Source organism: Mastigoproctus giganteus, chromosome 13, assembly GCF_048544385.1.
Source record: "Mastigoproctus giganteus isolate SK-2022 chromosome 13, ASM4854438v1, whole genome shotgun sequence".
Lineage (NCBI taxonomy): Eukaryota > Metazoa > Arthropoda > Arachnida > Uropygi > Thelyphonidae > Mastigoproctus > Mastigoproctus giganteus.
In genome coordinates this window covers 31865315-31882022 of record NC_143587.1, presented here as the reverse complement: position 1 = coordinate 31882022, position 16708 = coordinate 31865315, and the positions used below count along the sequence as shown (strand labels likewise).

Below are 16708 nucleotides of genomic sequence, written 5' to 3'. Positions count from 1 at the left end.
GATTAAAACCCAGTTGCTCATGTGGAATCTGGCCGATGCAATGCAAATGTCTGTATTTTTGCAAGCTGTTTGTGTTTAGCCAGTGAAATCAAAGCCCTATGGCAAGATTCAGATACCTGTTCCTGGCATCTTACAGATGACACATGGGAATCAGAATGGCCTAGAAGATAGACACTTTTGCTCACATGACATTTGTTAAATGCCACACAAAAATTAATGTCTCATAATTTATAGTACATTAAAACAAAAACAGAAAATGCTGTATAACCAGTTAGAGAATATTGAAGTACAAAAAGTACATGGGAGGATTTCATTTCATTTACAAATTTAAAAAAAAAATAATTAATTAAAAAAGTGGCATCTGTCAGATGCCACACTAGCAATGGAGGGTTAAGGGCAAACTAATTGGGTATTTTTCTAATTACACTCCACATAAATGTTTAACATTCAAACTGTTAGAATCAACAATTAAGTACACCCTCAAATTCTTCAGTATCCACAAATTACTTTTTAATCATGAAAGCACCTTGACAGTTTTATAGATCAAGAGTTCATGTAAACAGCAGTTTTACAAATTAATGCTAAAATTTAAATCTATGATAACTGCTGCATCTTTGGAGTAAAAAATAATAATATTAGTACAAATATAAAACACAATTTTAGAAAATATAATCAGAAAACGAATTTTTAAGGTTTTTTTTTTTTTTTTTGATAAAACAGATGTATAAGTTTCACACAGTTCCCATAACATTATCAGATGTATATAAGTTTCACACAATTCTGATAACATTTTCAAAACAATCTAAAACGGTGCGTGAAAAGTCTCATTACAGATATGTATTAATTTTGGTGAATACTTAAAGTTGAAGTTCATTATCAGTTTTCTTCTCCTTTTTAAGTCTAATATGGTAACTACTGTATTAATATGTTTCTAATATATAAAATTTAATGTCTCAATCTCTTATATCTAAAATAAAACCTACAGAAACAAAGATTTTGGTTTCAGCTTAATAAAAAATTATTCTCAGTAAGACAGACACAGTCAGAATATTACGATACAAAACTACAATCAATGTAACTCAATAAAAGCTTTTAGTTTAAAAGATATTCACGTAAGGAATTCCGAGTGAAAAAATTTGATATGTCCTTGAAAAAATGTAAAGCCCATACATGAAGGAAAAAAAAAAAAAAGGTATGTGTAAAGCTTGAGAACGCCACATCTTTCCACAGATTTCAACCTTGGGTGTTTTTTTTTTTTTTTTTTTTGAGAAAATTTCAACCAATACATATTGAATTTGCCAATTACGGTATAATCAATTAATAACGGACGCCACACGCATTTCAATGCTGATGAAATTTTTTAAAGAACATTTCACTTAATTTCAATATAAAAATAAATTACAATAAGTGAATGGTATGGGATTTTTGCTATAAAAGTATGGCAAAATTACAGTTAACAACATAAATACAAATCCTAAGTTTTATATACATCACATATGTTATTTAAATTATGTGGTTCAAAACACACCTGCTGGAGCATGTCCACCTTTTAATGCTGCTACTTCTTCAACAGTTGACATATCTAAATAATATGTTAATCCAACGACACAAAATTTTGGAAGTTACTTCAAAAATACGCCACGTCGTATTTGAACTTCAATACACCTTTATCTGATCGCTACTCATCAGTGATTCTAACCTTGCAGCGTAAAGCTAACTCGCTAATATTTTTTGGGATAAAAATGTTGGCTAAACACTAGGCGTCGTTTCATAAAAAAATTAATAAACAAATATATGAATGAAAAACAAGACACAAGCACTATAAAATTAATACACTGCTCGAAAAAATTAACAGAACAAAATGGTATTCATGAATGTTTTATTGTTAACAGTGTTACCAAAGGCGAATATTTGATATAATAGGCATCCTGGGATGCAAATTCCGACGAGTATCCAATAGAAATAGATCTATCACCTCACAGAACCGCACATTCTGCAAATTATCCATGCTTATTAAAAAGCGGGTTGTGATCACATCACTTCATTATTATTATTATTTTTTTTTATAGCCATATCTCCAGTACTCAGAATGGCAAATCATCCTCGTTTAGATGATTCTTTGAGATAGAGGAGCGTTGGACGACTTGAAACCCAGGAGTCGCAAGCGGAGCTGGAAATTTGGCTTAGTGTGTCACGCACTACTACGGCACTACGACGGAAGCGATTTCAGGAGACAGAAACCATTACAAGAAGAGTTTGCCAAGGTCGCCCGAGGACTACATCAATCAGAACATACCGCTATTTGGCACCAACAGCAAGACGAAACTCTAACTCTACGATGTCCTGTCATCAACTATCTCTTGAGGTTGCTGCGGCCGCAGGTGAAAACATTTCTAGTGGTTTATATCCTCTTAAACCCGTCTGCGCGTGTAGCACAGTGGTATTGTCACCGTCCACCCACACACTGGGTGGAAAAGGACCGGGTTCGATTCCCATCGATAACGCGAAGAACTTTTATGGGCTCTTTTCACTCAGTGGCTGTCGGTCTCAGGCGTAGATAGCAATGTTTTTTCCACGGAAAACTGTGGTTTTTCGTCCACAAAACAGGCAAATTGACCAGAGAACACACCCAATTCACATGGGTAGTTGAAAATAGTTTTTAGGTGACCCGATTATAACAGTTTAGTTTTTTTAGTATCCCGTTAACCCCAAACCACCGCAAAGCCCAACAAAACTGGTGACGTGAACATGTGACTTGGAGCCTTGAAAAATGGGGTATAGTTCTGCTCTCTCATGAATCCGGTTTCAGCCTGCAAATTCTAGACGTTATTTTATCTGGAGACTACGAGGTAGTAGTAGTAGTAGTAGTACTACTACTAGTAGTAGTAGTAGTAGTGGCATGTGATGTAAGTGTATGAACTTATGCAGCAGCAGCCAAAAAAAAAAAAAAAAAAAAAAAAAAAATCACACCATTCCCTCCAAATGCCTGTTCAGTTCCTCCTTAAATTTATTCAACCTATCAACTTCCACAACGACAGATGGAAGTTTGTTCCAGCAATTAACCACCCGCTGGCTAAAGGCAAATTTCCGCACATCTATTCTATATCTGTCTTTCCCTAATTTGAATTTATTCCTGCTTAGGTTCGTAATCTGAACAAGTGGAAGGATCCCATCAGAATTCAGCGTGCTCAACCAATTCAAGGCTTTATACACCTCAATCAGATCACCGCACAGGTGCCTAGTCTCCAGCCACTGCAATTTGCAGAACTTAAGCCTTTCTTGGTAAGATGATCCCTTCATTCACCCTCACTAATCTCGTTGCCCTTCTCTGTACACTCTCAGGCAAATCTACATCCTTCCTAAAATGAGGCCTCCAGACCTGTACGCAGTACTCAAGGAGTGGCCTGACCATTGCCTTATACAGAGGGATAATCACCTCCTTTTCCCTGCTAGCAAAATTCCTATATATCATTGACAAAACCCCATGACCTGCCCTGGCATCCTGTCTGCATTGCTCAGAAAACTTCATATCTGACTAGACAAGTACTTCCAGGTCTTTTTCATTTTCTACCTCCTTAAGTGTAGTACCACACAGTTCGTACGTTTCTCTGGGGTTGCTTCTACCCATATGCAGTACTTTGCATTTGTCAAGGTTAAACTTCAGTTGCCACTTCTTAGCCCATCTGCCCAAATTTTATAGATCCTGTTGCAGTAACACACTGCCATTACTGTCATTAACAACCCTGCCAACCTTTGTATCATCTGCAAACTTCGACACTAAGCTTGATATACCTTCATCAATATCATTGATAAACATACAAAACAACAGTGGACCCAACACCGAACCCTGTGGGACTCCACTAATAACATTAGTCCACGAAGAGCAGCACCCAATGGTTACCACCATCTGTCTTCTCCTACTCAACTATCCTTTTGTTCATTGTAGCAACTTACCCTTAATACCATTCTGCTCCAATTTGTACAATAGTCTTCCATGCGCAACAGTGTCAAAAGCTTTCCTGAAATCCACATATATGATATCAAAATTATTTTTTTGCCTCCAGTTCCTTTGTAACCACATCATAATATCCTATCAAATTTGTCAGACAAGACTTTCCCTTAACAAACCCGTGCTGTGTCTGAATTATTGCTGCAGTCTTGTCTAGATGATCCTGCAATGAATCTTTAACCAGTGACTCCATTAATTTACCCGGAACAGAAGTTCAATTAACTGGTCTGTAATTATTCGTGTCACTCTTCGATCCCCCCTTTGTGAATTGGGGATACATTTACACATCTCCAGTCCATGGGGACCTCCCCTGAGTCCAAGGATGCTCTCATAATTATGGTTAAGGGTTGCTTACTTCCTTTGCCTTCTCCTTTAATATAACTGGATAGATCCCATCCACCCCAGGTGCCTTTCTTATGTTTAACTTCAACAATTTCTCATCCACTTTGCTCTCAGTTATTACAAAATCATTAAGCACCCCGCTACAATTTGATAACCTTCTGCCATTTTCAAACCTTAATAACTCTTCATGTGTGAATGGAGATGCAAAATACTCATTCAGTCTGTTTTTTATCTGAGCAGGATCATCAACAGTCGAACCATCGATATCAAGTGGACCAATCATATTCCACACCTTCCTTTTGGAGTTTATATAAGTAAAGAAATCCTTGCTGTTTTTCTTAGCATCCTTTGCCCAAGATTTCTCGTAATCTGCCTTCGCCTGCCTAACCTCCTTTGTGACCTGATTACAGATTAGCTTGTATCTGCCATAGGCTTCTAAGTCGCGTGAAAATTTATATACATAAAAGAGCATAAATTTATATGCTCTTGAGTGCCTAACAGTTTGGGTTCTTATTTGTCTGGTGTATGTTGGATTGCCGTTATTAGGCGTAGTCGTAGGTCATCATACAGATCATAATCAAACATTAAGTGTCTCCAAGACTCAGCGTTATCTATGATGCCAAGTTGGTGAAGCTTAGCTTTAAACGGGCCGTGTCCTATAAGAAGGAAGGTGGTATTCCGGCCTCGGTGAAACCACGCTGACGCCTTAGGGTACAGCTTGGTGACAATGGGAAGGAATTTTCGAGTCACTGCGCCTTTTCTGTGTCGCTGTATCACCTCTGCAAATCTAGACGAGGTGGTCGGTGATTCTTCTCTTGTCACAGTTACGGTCATTAGTGATGTCAGTGGTGAGGTCATACATTGTAGCCGATGTGTTTCTGGCAAGATAGTAGAGCAGACCACAACGGGTAGCCTCAAGGTCTAGGGGGAGAACCCCTGCCAGGACTTGGAGAGCAGCCTTGCTAGTCGTTCTAGTTGCTCTGGTTATGGTAAGGAGGATGGTCCTCTGAATAGTTTCGAGGATCCGTTTATTCACTTATAGTCCCGCCCTCACGTACCAGACAGGGGAGCCATACGTGATGAAAGGGATGAAGAGAGCTTTGTAGTAGAGGGACAGGGTAGTACGGCTGAGTCTCCAGTCCCTGCGAGTGACTCTAGCGACGAGGTTAAATGCTTAGGTTAAGTGGAGTATGACGCTTGGCTATCTTCCTTATGGCCTGGTAGAGTGCTGCTGTGTGTTTTTCTCGAAGTAATCCTTCAGATTAGCTATCGCTGTTTTCTGTGCCCTTGTAGGCAGCACAGTTGGAAGAATCGCCTTACTCCCCACACCGAGTTGAAAAGATCTGAGTTCGAATCCTGTCGATGACGGGTGGAAATTCTATGGGCCTTTTTCACTACGATGAGTTAGTCGGCCTCAGGCGAGTGTAGCATGGTTTTTCTCCCGGAAATTTGAGTTTTCCTCCAGCAAAACCGAAAATCGACCGTGGAACACATGCAATTTACAGACAGCATACACGGAACAATATTGCATTAGTCGCTAATGCTCCTAAAACCCAACAGCAAGCAAGCTGTTTTCTGTTGCTTGATGAAGTCTATCATCCCTATTCCTCTCTCTTTCCAAGCTACTGTCTCTCCATGACTGACATCGGCTGGTGTTGGCAGCTTTTGGTCATGGTCCTTATTATTATTATTATTATTATTATTAATTTTTTCTCCGGTTTGGGTTTTTTCACTCCTTGTTATTATTATTATTATTATTACTGTTGGTCGAGGAACTGTCTGAGTATCCTACAGGTGTTTAGGATCACGTCTTTCTGGAGTTCTATGTAAATGTTCTCTGGAATGCCTATTGCTGTTAGATTCTTATAGGTTCTTGGGAATAGGTTTTCTATTAATACAGAGTTTGATGTCATCCTCTAGTGAGAAAAGGTGTACAGGTTCTTCTTCCCTTCTTTTAGGTTTTATACCTACATGTCGTTATGGAACATGGCAGATAGTGGGTTGAGTACTAGACAGAACCATAGTGTGCTGAAGGCATCTCCATGAGTATCAGTCTGGTCGTGATGTTTTCGACCTTGAGGGTCGTGTTCTATTTTTCCATGATTGCTTCTAGAAAGGGTGTAGTGTCGCGTTGACTTTATAGTTGTACAGTGTTTCTATCAGCCAGCTATGGGGATACGGAATGGATGGCCTTACGGTAGTCGATGTCGGCCGTGTACAGGTTGCGGTGCTTCTTGTAAGCTTGCTCCATAACTGCAGCGTTAATAGTCAATCGTCCTTGCATCCTTTGCCTGTCTGCTTACCTCCCTTTTGTAGTTTGGCCATGATGTTCTGGCTCTCCAAGTGATCTAATATCTTCTTAGTTATGCAGCTGGTACATTGTTCGGAGACAGGTGATTGGTATATACCTTTCGTGGTTTGTGGTGTCTTTGTATTTATCCTTCAGGTATGTGATTCCTTGAGTCAGAGACTTTGGAATTCTATTAGAGTTTTCTTATTATCTTGGTGAACTGTTCATCTATGTGCCTCTGTGTGTGTGTGTGTGTGTGTGTGTGTGTGTGTGTGTGTGTGTGTGTGTGTGTGTGTGTGTGTGTGTGTGTGTGTGTGTGTGTGTGTGTGTGTGTGTGTGTGTGTGTGTGTGTGTGTGTGTGTGTGTGTGTGTGTGTGTGTGGTTGAACTTCTTGTACCAGTAATTGTGGATGTCATCTATCCCTGGGGTTCACCAGTTGTGGGACTCCCTGATAGACTTCTTCCTCCCGAATCTCCCATTCTGTCATCTCTTTTACGTTCTTGGTTTTCTTCCTTTCTAGATCTATCCAGGGGGGCACGGCCATTATGGCTAATCTCGCTGCTCCACAGGTTACCGCAGAACTCCTCGAGTGCTTTGCCTTCCCGTTGTCTTCCTTTTCCTCTTATCCGATTTTCCTGTAGAAGGCGTTCTAGTTTTCATCAAATATCCTGTATGTTGTCTATTTTCCTCTGGGCACTCTCCCTGTAACGGCAAAACCTCTTGCTGAATTCCAGAAGTTTCTGTTTGTAGGTGCCAAGGTATTCTTTGAAGCTCTGATTGTAGGTCTCGGTTTGCTGTGGATATTATCTTTCTTGAGGATGGCCTTCACTTTTCTGATCAGCTTCTTACTTCTGTTACCCCGTTGGTACTGGATGAGTTGGCCTATTTTTACTCTTATTTTTTTTCATATTCTTCTCTAGCCTTCTTTCCCAGGCTACTAGTTCCTTGTCTACGCGTTTTGTGTTATGTTGTTCTCTGGTGTCCATTTCGTTCATCCTGGTGGCTGTTCTCATGGTGTATAGTGTTACTTCGTTGTTGTTGAGATGATCTAGTATTATTTGCCTATTGAGGTGGTGTGTGACTTGCTACAGGATTCTGTTGAGTCTCTGCCTCGATATGGTGTGGGTATTTGTTCGGTCCATTCCCTCGAATTCTGCTAGGGCTTTCTTCCTTCTTCTATTCTGGATATTGCTATCTTGTCTATTTCCACTTCAATTGCTCTGGGCTGTAGTTCATGTACTTGCTGTTCCTCGTCAAATTCTGTTTCCACTGTGTCCATATTCGTTGCTGTTTGCAGTTAGTCCCTTACATCCTGCTTGATTTTTTCCAAGATCGCAGGTGCTATGAGGTTCTTCTTGACAATGGTTTGTCCTGGTCTACTATTCGTTGTTCGGTAAGCTAAACAGTCGGGAACAGTTCCAAATATGTGCTTGGTGTGTAGTTTCGTTCTGTACATTGTCATGTGTGTCTCAAGCTTCGTAACTTCGTACACTGGTGTGCAAAACTTATGGACCAACACTATTTCTAAAGGTTAAAACCAAAAAATCTTTACTTAAGATACTCTTTACTGATGAGAGTAGATTCAGTCTCAGCAGCGATTCTGAACGTCAGCGAATCTAGCGAGAGGTCGGCACACGGTATCACCCCGCAAATATCACTGAAAGGGATCGATATGGCAGTCAAGGTGTTTTCGTCTGGGGAGGCGTTATCTTGAATCAACGTACACAACTCCAGATACTGGAAGGCGGTACTGTAACCGGTGTACGCTACTGTACTGAGGCAATCCTTCCCCATGTGCGTCTGTTCCGAGGTACCATTGGCTCCAAATTCGTGTTTATGGATTTTATCGACACCCCATCGCACTGCAGCTGTTGATATGCTTTGGAAAGTGAGGACATTGTTCGTATGGACTGGCCTGCCCGTTCCGTTGATCGAAATCCCATCGAACACATATGGGACGCTCTGGTGAGACGCCTAGCGGCACATCCACACCCACCAGAAAATGTTCAGAAGGCGCTGACAGAGGAATGGACAATGTTACCATAAGAACTTATCAGCAACATTGTTCTAAGTATGGACAGGCGGTGCAAAGCGTGCATTGACATTATGGGTGGCTATATCTCCTACTGAGGACCACCTCTTCCCTTTGTTCCATCTTTGGCAGTGATGTATCTGTATCATGGCAGCCAGTGCTATGTTGCCATTTTTGAATAAAGTCCCTGTGTACCGTTTTGTTTCCGTTGTTGTGTCGGTGTTGTTTCCTTCATCATTTTTGTACTTCACGAGGTTCCTTTGGTATGCTTTTCCCATGTCTAGGCCATTCCTATGACAAGCTACAGGTGAAAACCTGACTGCTCCTTAAATTTTGCACACCAATGTAGTATGCTCGCATGATGAATGTATTCAGTTCGATACTCCACTTCATGTGTTGGCTTCTTCTTCCTTTTTGGGTAGTCACTAGCACAGTGGAGGCGTACGGGAGACAGCGCTACTTGCTCCACTGTCGTCCGCGGAAGGCTGTCCCCAACTCAATGCCACACTCAATGCAATATGTTAACTATTACAACTTCTCATCTTCTTCCAGCTATGGAGGTGGACTTTCTTTTGCTTTGGCTTTTGAACCCACTGCTGGTGAATGGTAGTTATGGGTGCAACATCAGATGGCGCCACTTTGTCTGAGCCGTCACTTCGACCTTGGGAAAGATAGGTCCGATGAGGCGACTTTCGCAGTGGGTTTTTAATCCGGGTACATAATATGGGCGGCCAGTCGTCATAACCACTAGGCTAATCGCGCCATTTATTATTACTACTATTATTATTATTGGCTGATCGATAATGCAGAAAAAGTCCGCTTCTTTGCGTCATCTGGTTTTACGAATACTTTTTCAGATTCAATACTATTTTCAGGGAACCTGAAAGAATTTGAAAAACCATATCCCATACCAGAAATTTTATTCATTACTTGCTTGAACAAATAATCCATAAATAACGCTAAAATATATAATTTAATAATTATCTATCTTAATACATATATAATGACGATAAAAATAGAGAATTTTATATTATTTTGATAATGTGAAATTGAGCTAGTAGATGGCGTTCGTACCACAAAAAGCGCGTCGTGTGATACCTTGATACGTTTATGTCTTATGAAAAAAAGAAACATTTTTTTTTTTTTTTTTGCTAAATCAGAGGCACAGTGCAATAATAATAATAATAATAATAATAATAATAATAATAATAATAATAATAATTACATATAGTAATGTTAATTGCAAATTATCAATAACAATTCCACCCCACATATAAATAAGGTGGTAGATGACTTTCATCAACCGGTGAAATACCACCACTTTGCTTATTGGAGGCTTGAAGTGGTGAAACCCATGTTTAGTCTCTAGAGCAAAGTTTCCGGCATCCTTCTCCTTCAACCCATGCACGGTACTAAGTACTATAGGTTTTGATATATTTCGTGTTTGGGGTTTTCATGAAAAAAAAAAAAATTAACTAACAAAATTAATTTGGTAAAAACGTTTATCAAAACCTCAGACTACGAGAACTTTACTAGACGAACAAGTTAGTGCAAAGCATCATTTTAGTTATTTTTATTATTATTATCATTAGCCATATGGTACAAGGAAGCCTGAGGCTTTTGCTGCACTAGTCAAAACAAAACATTCCTGAGAGAGAGAGAGAGAGAGAGAGAGAGAGAGAGTGGTTGAGGGAATAGAAGGGAATCACCAAGAAAGAGAAGAATGATGATATCCAGCTCAGGACCCTGGGTGTATCAAGCCCATACTCACCAGATGTGAGCCCCTGGGGTTAAAGTAGTAAATAACCGAAGTAGATGGAATAGCATCATTTTTGTTATATCTCATATTGTGAATTTTTTTTTTTTTTTTTTTTATGAAAACCCCAAACACGAAAGGTATCAAAACCTATAGTACTTAGTACCGTGCATGGGTTGGGGGAGAAGTATGGGGGGAGGGGGGATGCCAGAAACTTTGCTCTAGAGACTAAACATGGGTTTCACCACTTCAAGCCTCCAATACGCAAAGTGGTGGTATTTCACCGGTTGATGAAAGTCATCTACCACCTGCTTTCACAACGAGTTTCCTGGTATTGAACTATCTCGATATAACCCCAGGGGCTCACATCTGGTGAGTATGGGCACACCCCGGGTCCCGAGCTGGATATCTTCGTTCTTCTATTTCTTGATGATTCCCTTCTACTTCTGACTCTTGTTTCTCTCTCTCTCTCTCTCTCTCTCTCTCTCTCTCTCTCTCTCTCTCTCTCTCTCTCTCTCTCTCTCAGGGTAATTCAGAAATTTTTTTCTTTTTTTTTGGCTGGTGCAGCATAAGCCTCAGGTTTCCTTGCACCATATAGCTAATAATAATAATAATAATAATACAATACAATACAATTTTATTTTATCAAGAGAATTTGTTTACAATAAAAAAAATAATAATAATACAATACAATTTATTTATTTATCTTTATTTATTATTATTATTATTTAATAATAAGCAACGCTTCCCTCTACAACATCCAACCTACCGATAGAATGTTTCGGCACGTTCCAGAGTTGGATACCTCTATCGGTATCATGAAATGGGGACTTTGACAACTACTATTCTATATTTGACTGTAGATGGAAGGGCAAGGGCTTCCATAACGGTTGTGCTCCACCTACTCCTAGCCTCTAGCAAAATGGCTAGCAATGTAGTAGTAGTAGTGGCATGTGATGCAAGAAAGCAAGTGTATGAGCTTATGCAGCATCTGCCAAAAAAAAAAAAAAAAAAATCACACCATTCCCTCCAAATACCTGTCCAGTTCCTCCTTAAATTTATTCAACCTATCAACTTCCACAACGACAGATGGAAGTTTGTTCCAGCAATTAACCACCCGCTGGCTAAAGGCAAATTTTCGCACATGTTTACGGGTTTCGTTGTGTTTAACTTTTAAGGCAACGATTTCTAAACGGGGAGGTACGACCATTTGGACAATTAACATTAATATTAAAATGATATTGCATCTGCCAAAAGAAAATCAATTAAAAATAATCTCTCATATTATTCCCATCGTCAAAAAAGTGTCTATCCAGTTCTTCCTTGGATTTTGTCGAACTCATCTGCCGGGCCATCTTTGCAAGCAATTTAGCCCAACATTCCACAAGATGCTATCTCCAAAGTAAACTTCATAAGATCAAGTCTATTGTTATTCTCTTATTTGATATTTGTGTGTCCTCTGGTTCTTGTCTCGTCTCACTCACCAGTGATAATACTCTTCTTTCTTTTCTATTAATAATTCCCCTCAGGGCCTTATATAATTAAAGTGTTTAGTTGCTAAGCTCCGCAAATAACATCTTCTAAGACGCTCTTCATGGGGATTGGTGAATGCTCTTCACCAATTTAGCTGCCTTTCTTTGTACCTTCTTCAGAAAGTTCTATAACCTTCTTTAGATGCGGCTTTCAGGCCTGGATACAATATTCCAATTGTGGTTGCACTATTATCTTACAAAGAGGAATAATGGCCTCCTCTTTACGTGCAAAATTCTGATAAATCATAGAACACTTGAAGACCATGTGTCCTTCCTGCCGCCTGCTCACACTGCACTTTGAATATAATGCCTTTCTGTATCGTACCTTAACCAACAAGTTTGTATTATACCGTAATCAACAAGTCTTTCTCATCCTGAATATCCTTTAATTCATCTTCCCCCTAACCTTTAAGATTCACCTGGATTTCTGTTCCCAAATTGCAATACCTTGCCCTTGGTAGCATTAAACATCAGTTACCATTTTTCACGCCACACTTGCAGTCGTTCCAAATTCTTTTACAGCAGCATAGCTTCGTTCTAATTGTTAATGACTGTCCTCATTTTTAAGTGGTCAATATACTCCGAGAGATTCCTTCATAAATATCATTTAGCAAATAAGAAACAAGACAGGTACTGATCTCTGAGGGGACCCAAATTAATGCTTCAGTCCATTTTATAGAATAATAACAAAAAAAAAAAAAAAAAGTTCTGTTTATACTCTGGCACGACCAAATAAGTCAAAGGAACTTATAACTAATCATTTTTATAATAATAGAATCGTTGCCATATTTAGCAGTTACACAGGTTCGAATCACAGTAAACTAAAGAGCGTGTGCTACTGCACTCTAGACTGACTAATCAGCTAATACCCATTTTTGTGTGTCCTCTGTCTTCTGTGTTCCAATCTATCTCTAAATCACTGATGCATCTTCCATTTTATCCTCACCTGCTCTAATTTATACAACAATCTGTCTCGCGACCCATATCAAAAATCATACTAAGTCTAGATATATAATGCCAAAGTTGTTTCTTGCATTCATTTACTTTTTAACTTCGTATAGTAATTTACCAGATTGGTCAGACAAGATCTCCCTTAGTTGGGTAAAAAGGAAACCATGCTGAGACTCATTAAAGACACCATTAAGCATTTAGGATGTCGAAGTGGTGTTTTATTGTGTTGTCCATAGGTTCCATAATATTAACAACCATAGAAGCAAAACTCGCTGGCCATTGCTCTTGCCTTGTGGATTGGGAGAAAAATTGGCACTTCTCCAGTCCAAGGGGATAATCCACCAATCTAAGGTGAATCCATGAATCCAGTCCAAGGGGAAACTCTAAGGGATCTAGCCCATGAATTTAAATGGATCATTAACTAATGGTTGAATTCATTCACGTGTTACCTTTTTCGGCATAACTGGATGTTTACCATTCGCCCCTGGAACTTTACCCTCTCTCAGCCTCAGTAGAGTTTCAGATAGGCATTTCTCTGATATCATTAGATCACTTATTTTATAATGGTTCAGCTCGGCTTACTAGTTCTCCTTGACAGAAAAGATAATTGCAAAATACTTGTATTTTGCCAATTTGCCTTTAGTCAGCGGACCGGTGGTTAATTGCTAGAACAAACTTCCATCTGTCGTTGTGGAAGTTGAATTTATTATATCTTAAATAAATTCAAGGAAGAAGTAGACAAATTTTTTGAGGGAGTGGATAGGTGAAATGGGTAGCGTTTTTTTTTTTTTTTTTTTTTTTTTTTGCTGATGCAGTTGTTCTTTGGTCGGCATTTAGGCTGGATTGTCGATTATAGCACCATTATGATTGTGCATGAGACTGAATTTACCCTCTGTTTTTTTGCATTTATATATGAGTAGAACACATTTTCTCCGCTCTTAGCTCTCTTTGCCAATACTGCATATAGCTCTGGAGGCCCCAATTTAGGAAGGATATAGAGCTGCTGGAACGAGTACAGAGAAAGCGAACGTGATTGGTGAAGGGAAAAAAAGGGTGCTCTTACCATGAAAGATTTCAGTTCTGAAAATTGCAGCGTCTGGAGACTAGACACCTGCGAGGTGATCTGATTGAGGTGTTTAAGGCTTTGAACGATTTGAGCAAGCAAGCTCAGTACTAAAGAAACCATACTATTATTTTTAGGCCACCCGAATAATTAAATTCATCTGCCGTGCTGTGTGTCATATGTCTGTTAATTGTATGTGTTCTATGGTCGATTTGTCTGTTTGCTGGACGAAAACCCCCAGTTTCTGGCGTAAAAACCTTGCTATCTACGGCTGAGACCGACTAACTCAGCCACGGAGTGAAAAAAAAGCCTATTAAAGTTCCTCGCGTCATCAACGGGATTCGAACCCCGGCCTTTTCCACTCGATGTGGGGAAGATGGTGACGATACCACTGTGTTACGCGCGCAGACACAAGCTCAATAGTGATGTGATTCTTCCTCTTACGCAGATTGCATGCTTGAGGAGCATAAATTCAAATTGAAGAAATACAGTTGGAGATGTGCACCTGCGCCGTGATCTATTGAATTGTTTAAGGTCTTTAATGGATTGAGTAAGCTGAATGAAAATGGCATTCTTCCTTTTGCTGAGACTACACACATGAGGGAGCATAAATTTAAGTTGAGGAAGGATGGTTGCAGGATAGATGTACGGCAATTTGCCTTTATCCAGCGGGCGGGTGGTTAACTGCTGAAACAAACTTCCATCTGTCGTTGTGCAAGTTGATATCTTAAATAAATTCAAGGAGCAAGTAGATAAACCTTTTGAGGGAATGGGTAGTGGTTTTTTTTTTTTTTTTTTTTGCTGATGTTGTTGTTCTTGTCATTGGGCTTTAGAAACATTGGCGACTAAGGTCATGTTGTTCCGTGTATATTGTCTATAAATCGTGTGTTCTGAGGTCGGTTTTCTGTTTGCTGGACGAAAAACCCGAGTTTATGGGAGAAAAAAACCATGCTACCTTCTACCGACTAACTTAGCCACGTTGTAAAAAATACCCATTAAAATTCCTCCCATCATCTATTGGATTCGAACTCAGGTCTTTTACACCGTTGTGGGAAGGACGGAGATTCTACCAACTCTGCTACCCAAGAGGACGTTCTTGCTGTTTAAGCTTGCTTTCTTGCAATCATTAAAAACAAGAAAGAATGTTTTACCTTATATAACTGAGTGGACTGATTTTCGCACCTAATAGTCAGAAGATATAACTGCTTAGAGAGGATATCTAAAACATATCAACAAAATATTTACAAATTTATTAAGTTATTTTATTAAAAACAAATCCTGCTTTAGAAAACTGTGATTGCAAAAATCAGGAACACATTTTTCATTAAGAACAAATAAATAATGTCACTTGAATAAGGTTGTTATTATTGGATTTTAGAAACATTGGCTACTTAGGCCATATTGTTCCGTGTATATTATCTGTGAATTGTGGGTTCTGAGGTCGATTTTTCTGTTTTTCTGGACGAAAAACCCGAGTTTCCAAGAGGGAAAAAACCATGCTACTCTCTCCTGAGACCGACTAACTCAGCCAAAATACTCATAAAAATTCCTCCCAGCATCTACGGGATTCGAGCTTAGGTCTTTTCCACCCGGTCTGGGGAGGACGGTTATCCTATCAACTGTGCTACCCACAAGGGCCTTGAATAAGAGTAGTACTGCACTTGGTAAAATTTATTACGAAGTGTTTCAGTTGAGGAATCTTCCTCTAAGTTACAACTTTTCGCCTGAAAAGTAAGAATAGGATATTGAATTCTTGTTAACTTACCTTGGGTTTCAGCAACTGGAGAATACTGGAGCGGCCTCCGTGAATTAAGAGACTGAGTACCATCAAATTCCTCTTCTATATATGTGAGTGCTGGCGCAGAGTCCATTTTACAGTTTTTAGGAGTCGGGGTCGTTATTATTTGGGGCTTCTACTATATCTTCCGAAACAATAATAAAAGTTTTTCAATGATTCCACAAACCACTTGGATTTTAATACAAAAATGATTTACTCATGAAAATAATCAATGTCATCTAGGCATTTAAAACTGGGAGTTATGACATCCACTACAGAAAGTGAGGGCAAGCATGACTAAAATAATGCAAGATTATCGCCATCCAATCAGGTTTTAACAGAAGGAAACAAGTTATTTTTGGGGGATCCGGTCACGTTGCAAATAGAATATAATATACCAACTCACAAATCAGATACCCGAAATACGGATGTACACGGTGGAGTACCTGCAGGGACACAGGAAAGGGACCACATCTAAATGTAAGCAAACCCGGGACTTATTTCCTAAGTTAAGTAAAACTTTTCTTTTTTTTTTTGAAAGAGAGAAAAAGAAAAATGTTCAAGACAAAATCAGTTTAGTGGGCCGTGTCCTCTAATTTTGCGAGGAATGACTGCACTACCTCGATTTTCCATTACTGCTCAACTAGTGATACGTGGGTAAAGGAGATTGTCTACTTTACTTATAACATATCTTGCAAGATTTCACGAATATCAGCGACTTTAGCTGAATGAAATCCGTGTTTTAGGCGCGTTTGTATATACATGTAAAACGCCTGTCCTCACTTTGTCCGTTCATCCGTCCGCACGTATTAACTCGACTTCTTGTGGATGAATTTTCGTGAAATTTTACATTTGACTCTTTTAGAAAGATTTGTCGAGCCTGCCTACATTTCATAAAAATCGGCTCAATAGAAATCCGAAATTATTTATTTTTTCATACATATCACAAAGGTTAT

General features: G+C 39.2%; 1 protein-coding gene across 2 annotated transcripts in view; it reads right to left on the bottom strand.

The window, feature by feature from the left end:
* The window catches only part of LOC150075923 (death-associated protein 1-like), a 63367-nt gene extending 47367 nt beyond the window's left edge, over positions 1-16000 (bottom strand). The window contains exon 1 of one of the 2 annotated variants that reach the window (XM_090387444.1): positions 15741-16000. In XM_090387444.1, the coding sequence (XP_090243570.1) occupies positions 15741-15846 (106 nt within the window). In that variant the 5' untranslated portion in view covers positions 15847-16000. Of the gene's footprint in view, positions 1-1528; positions 1737-15740 lie in introns of those variants that run through there. The other variant, XM_090387445.1, reaches the window with a different exon arrangement.
* Positions 16001-16708: the final 708 nt, after the last annotated feature.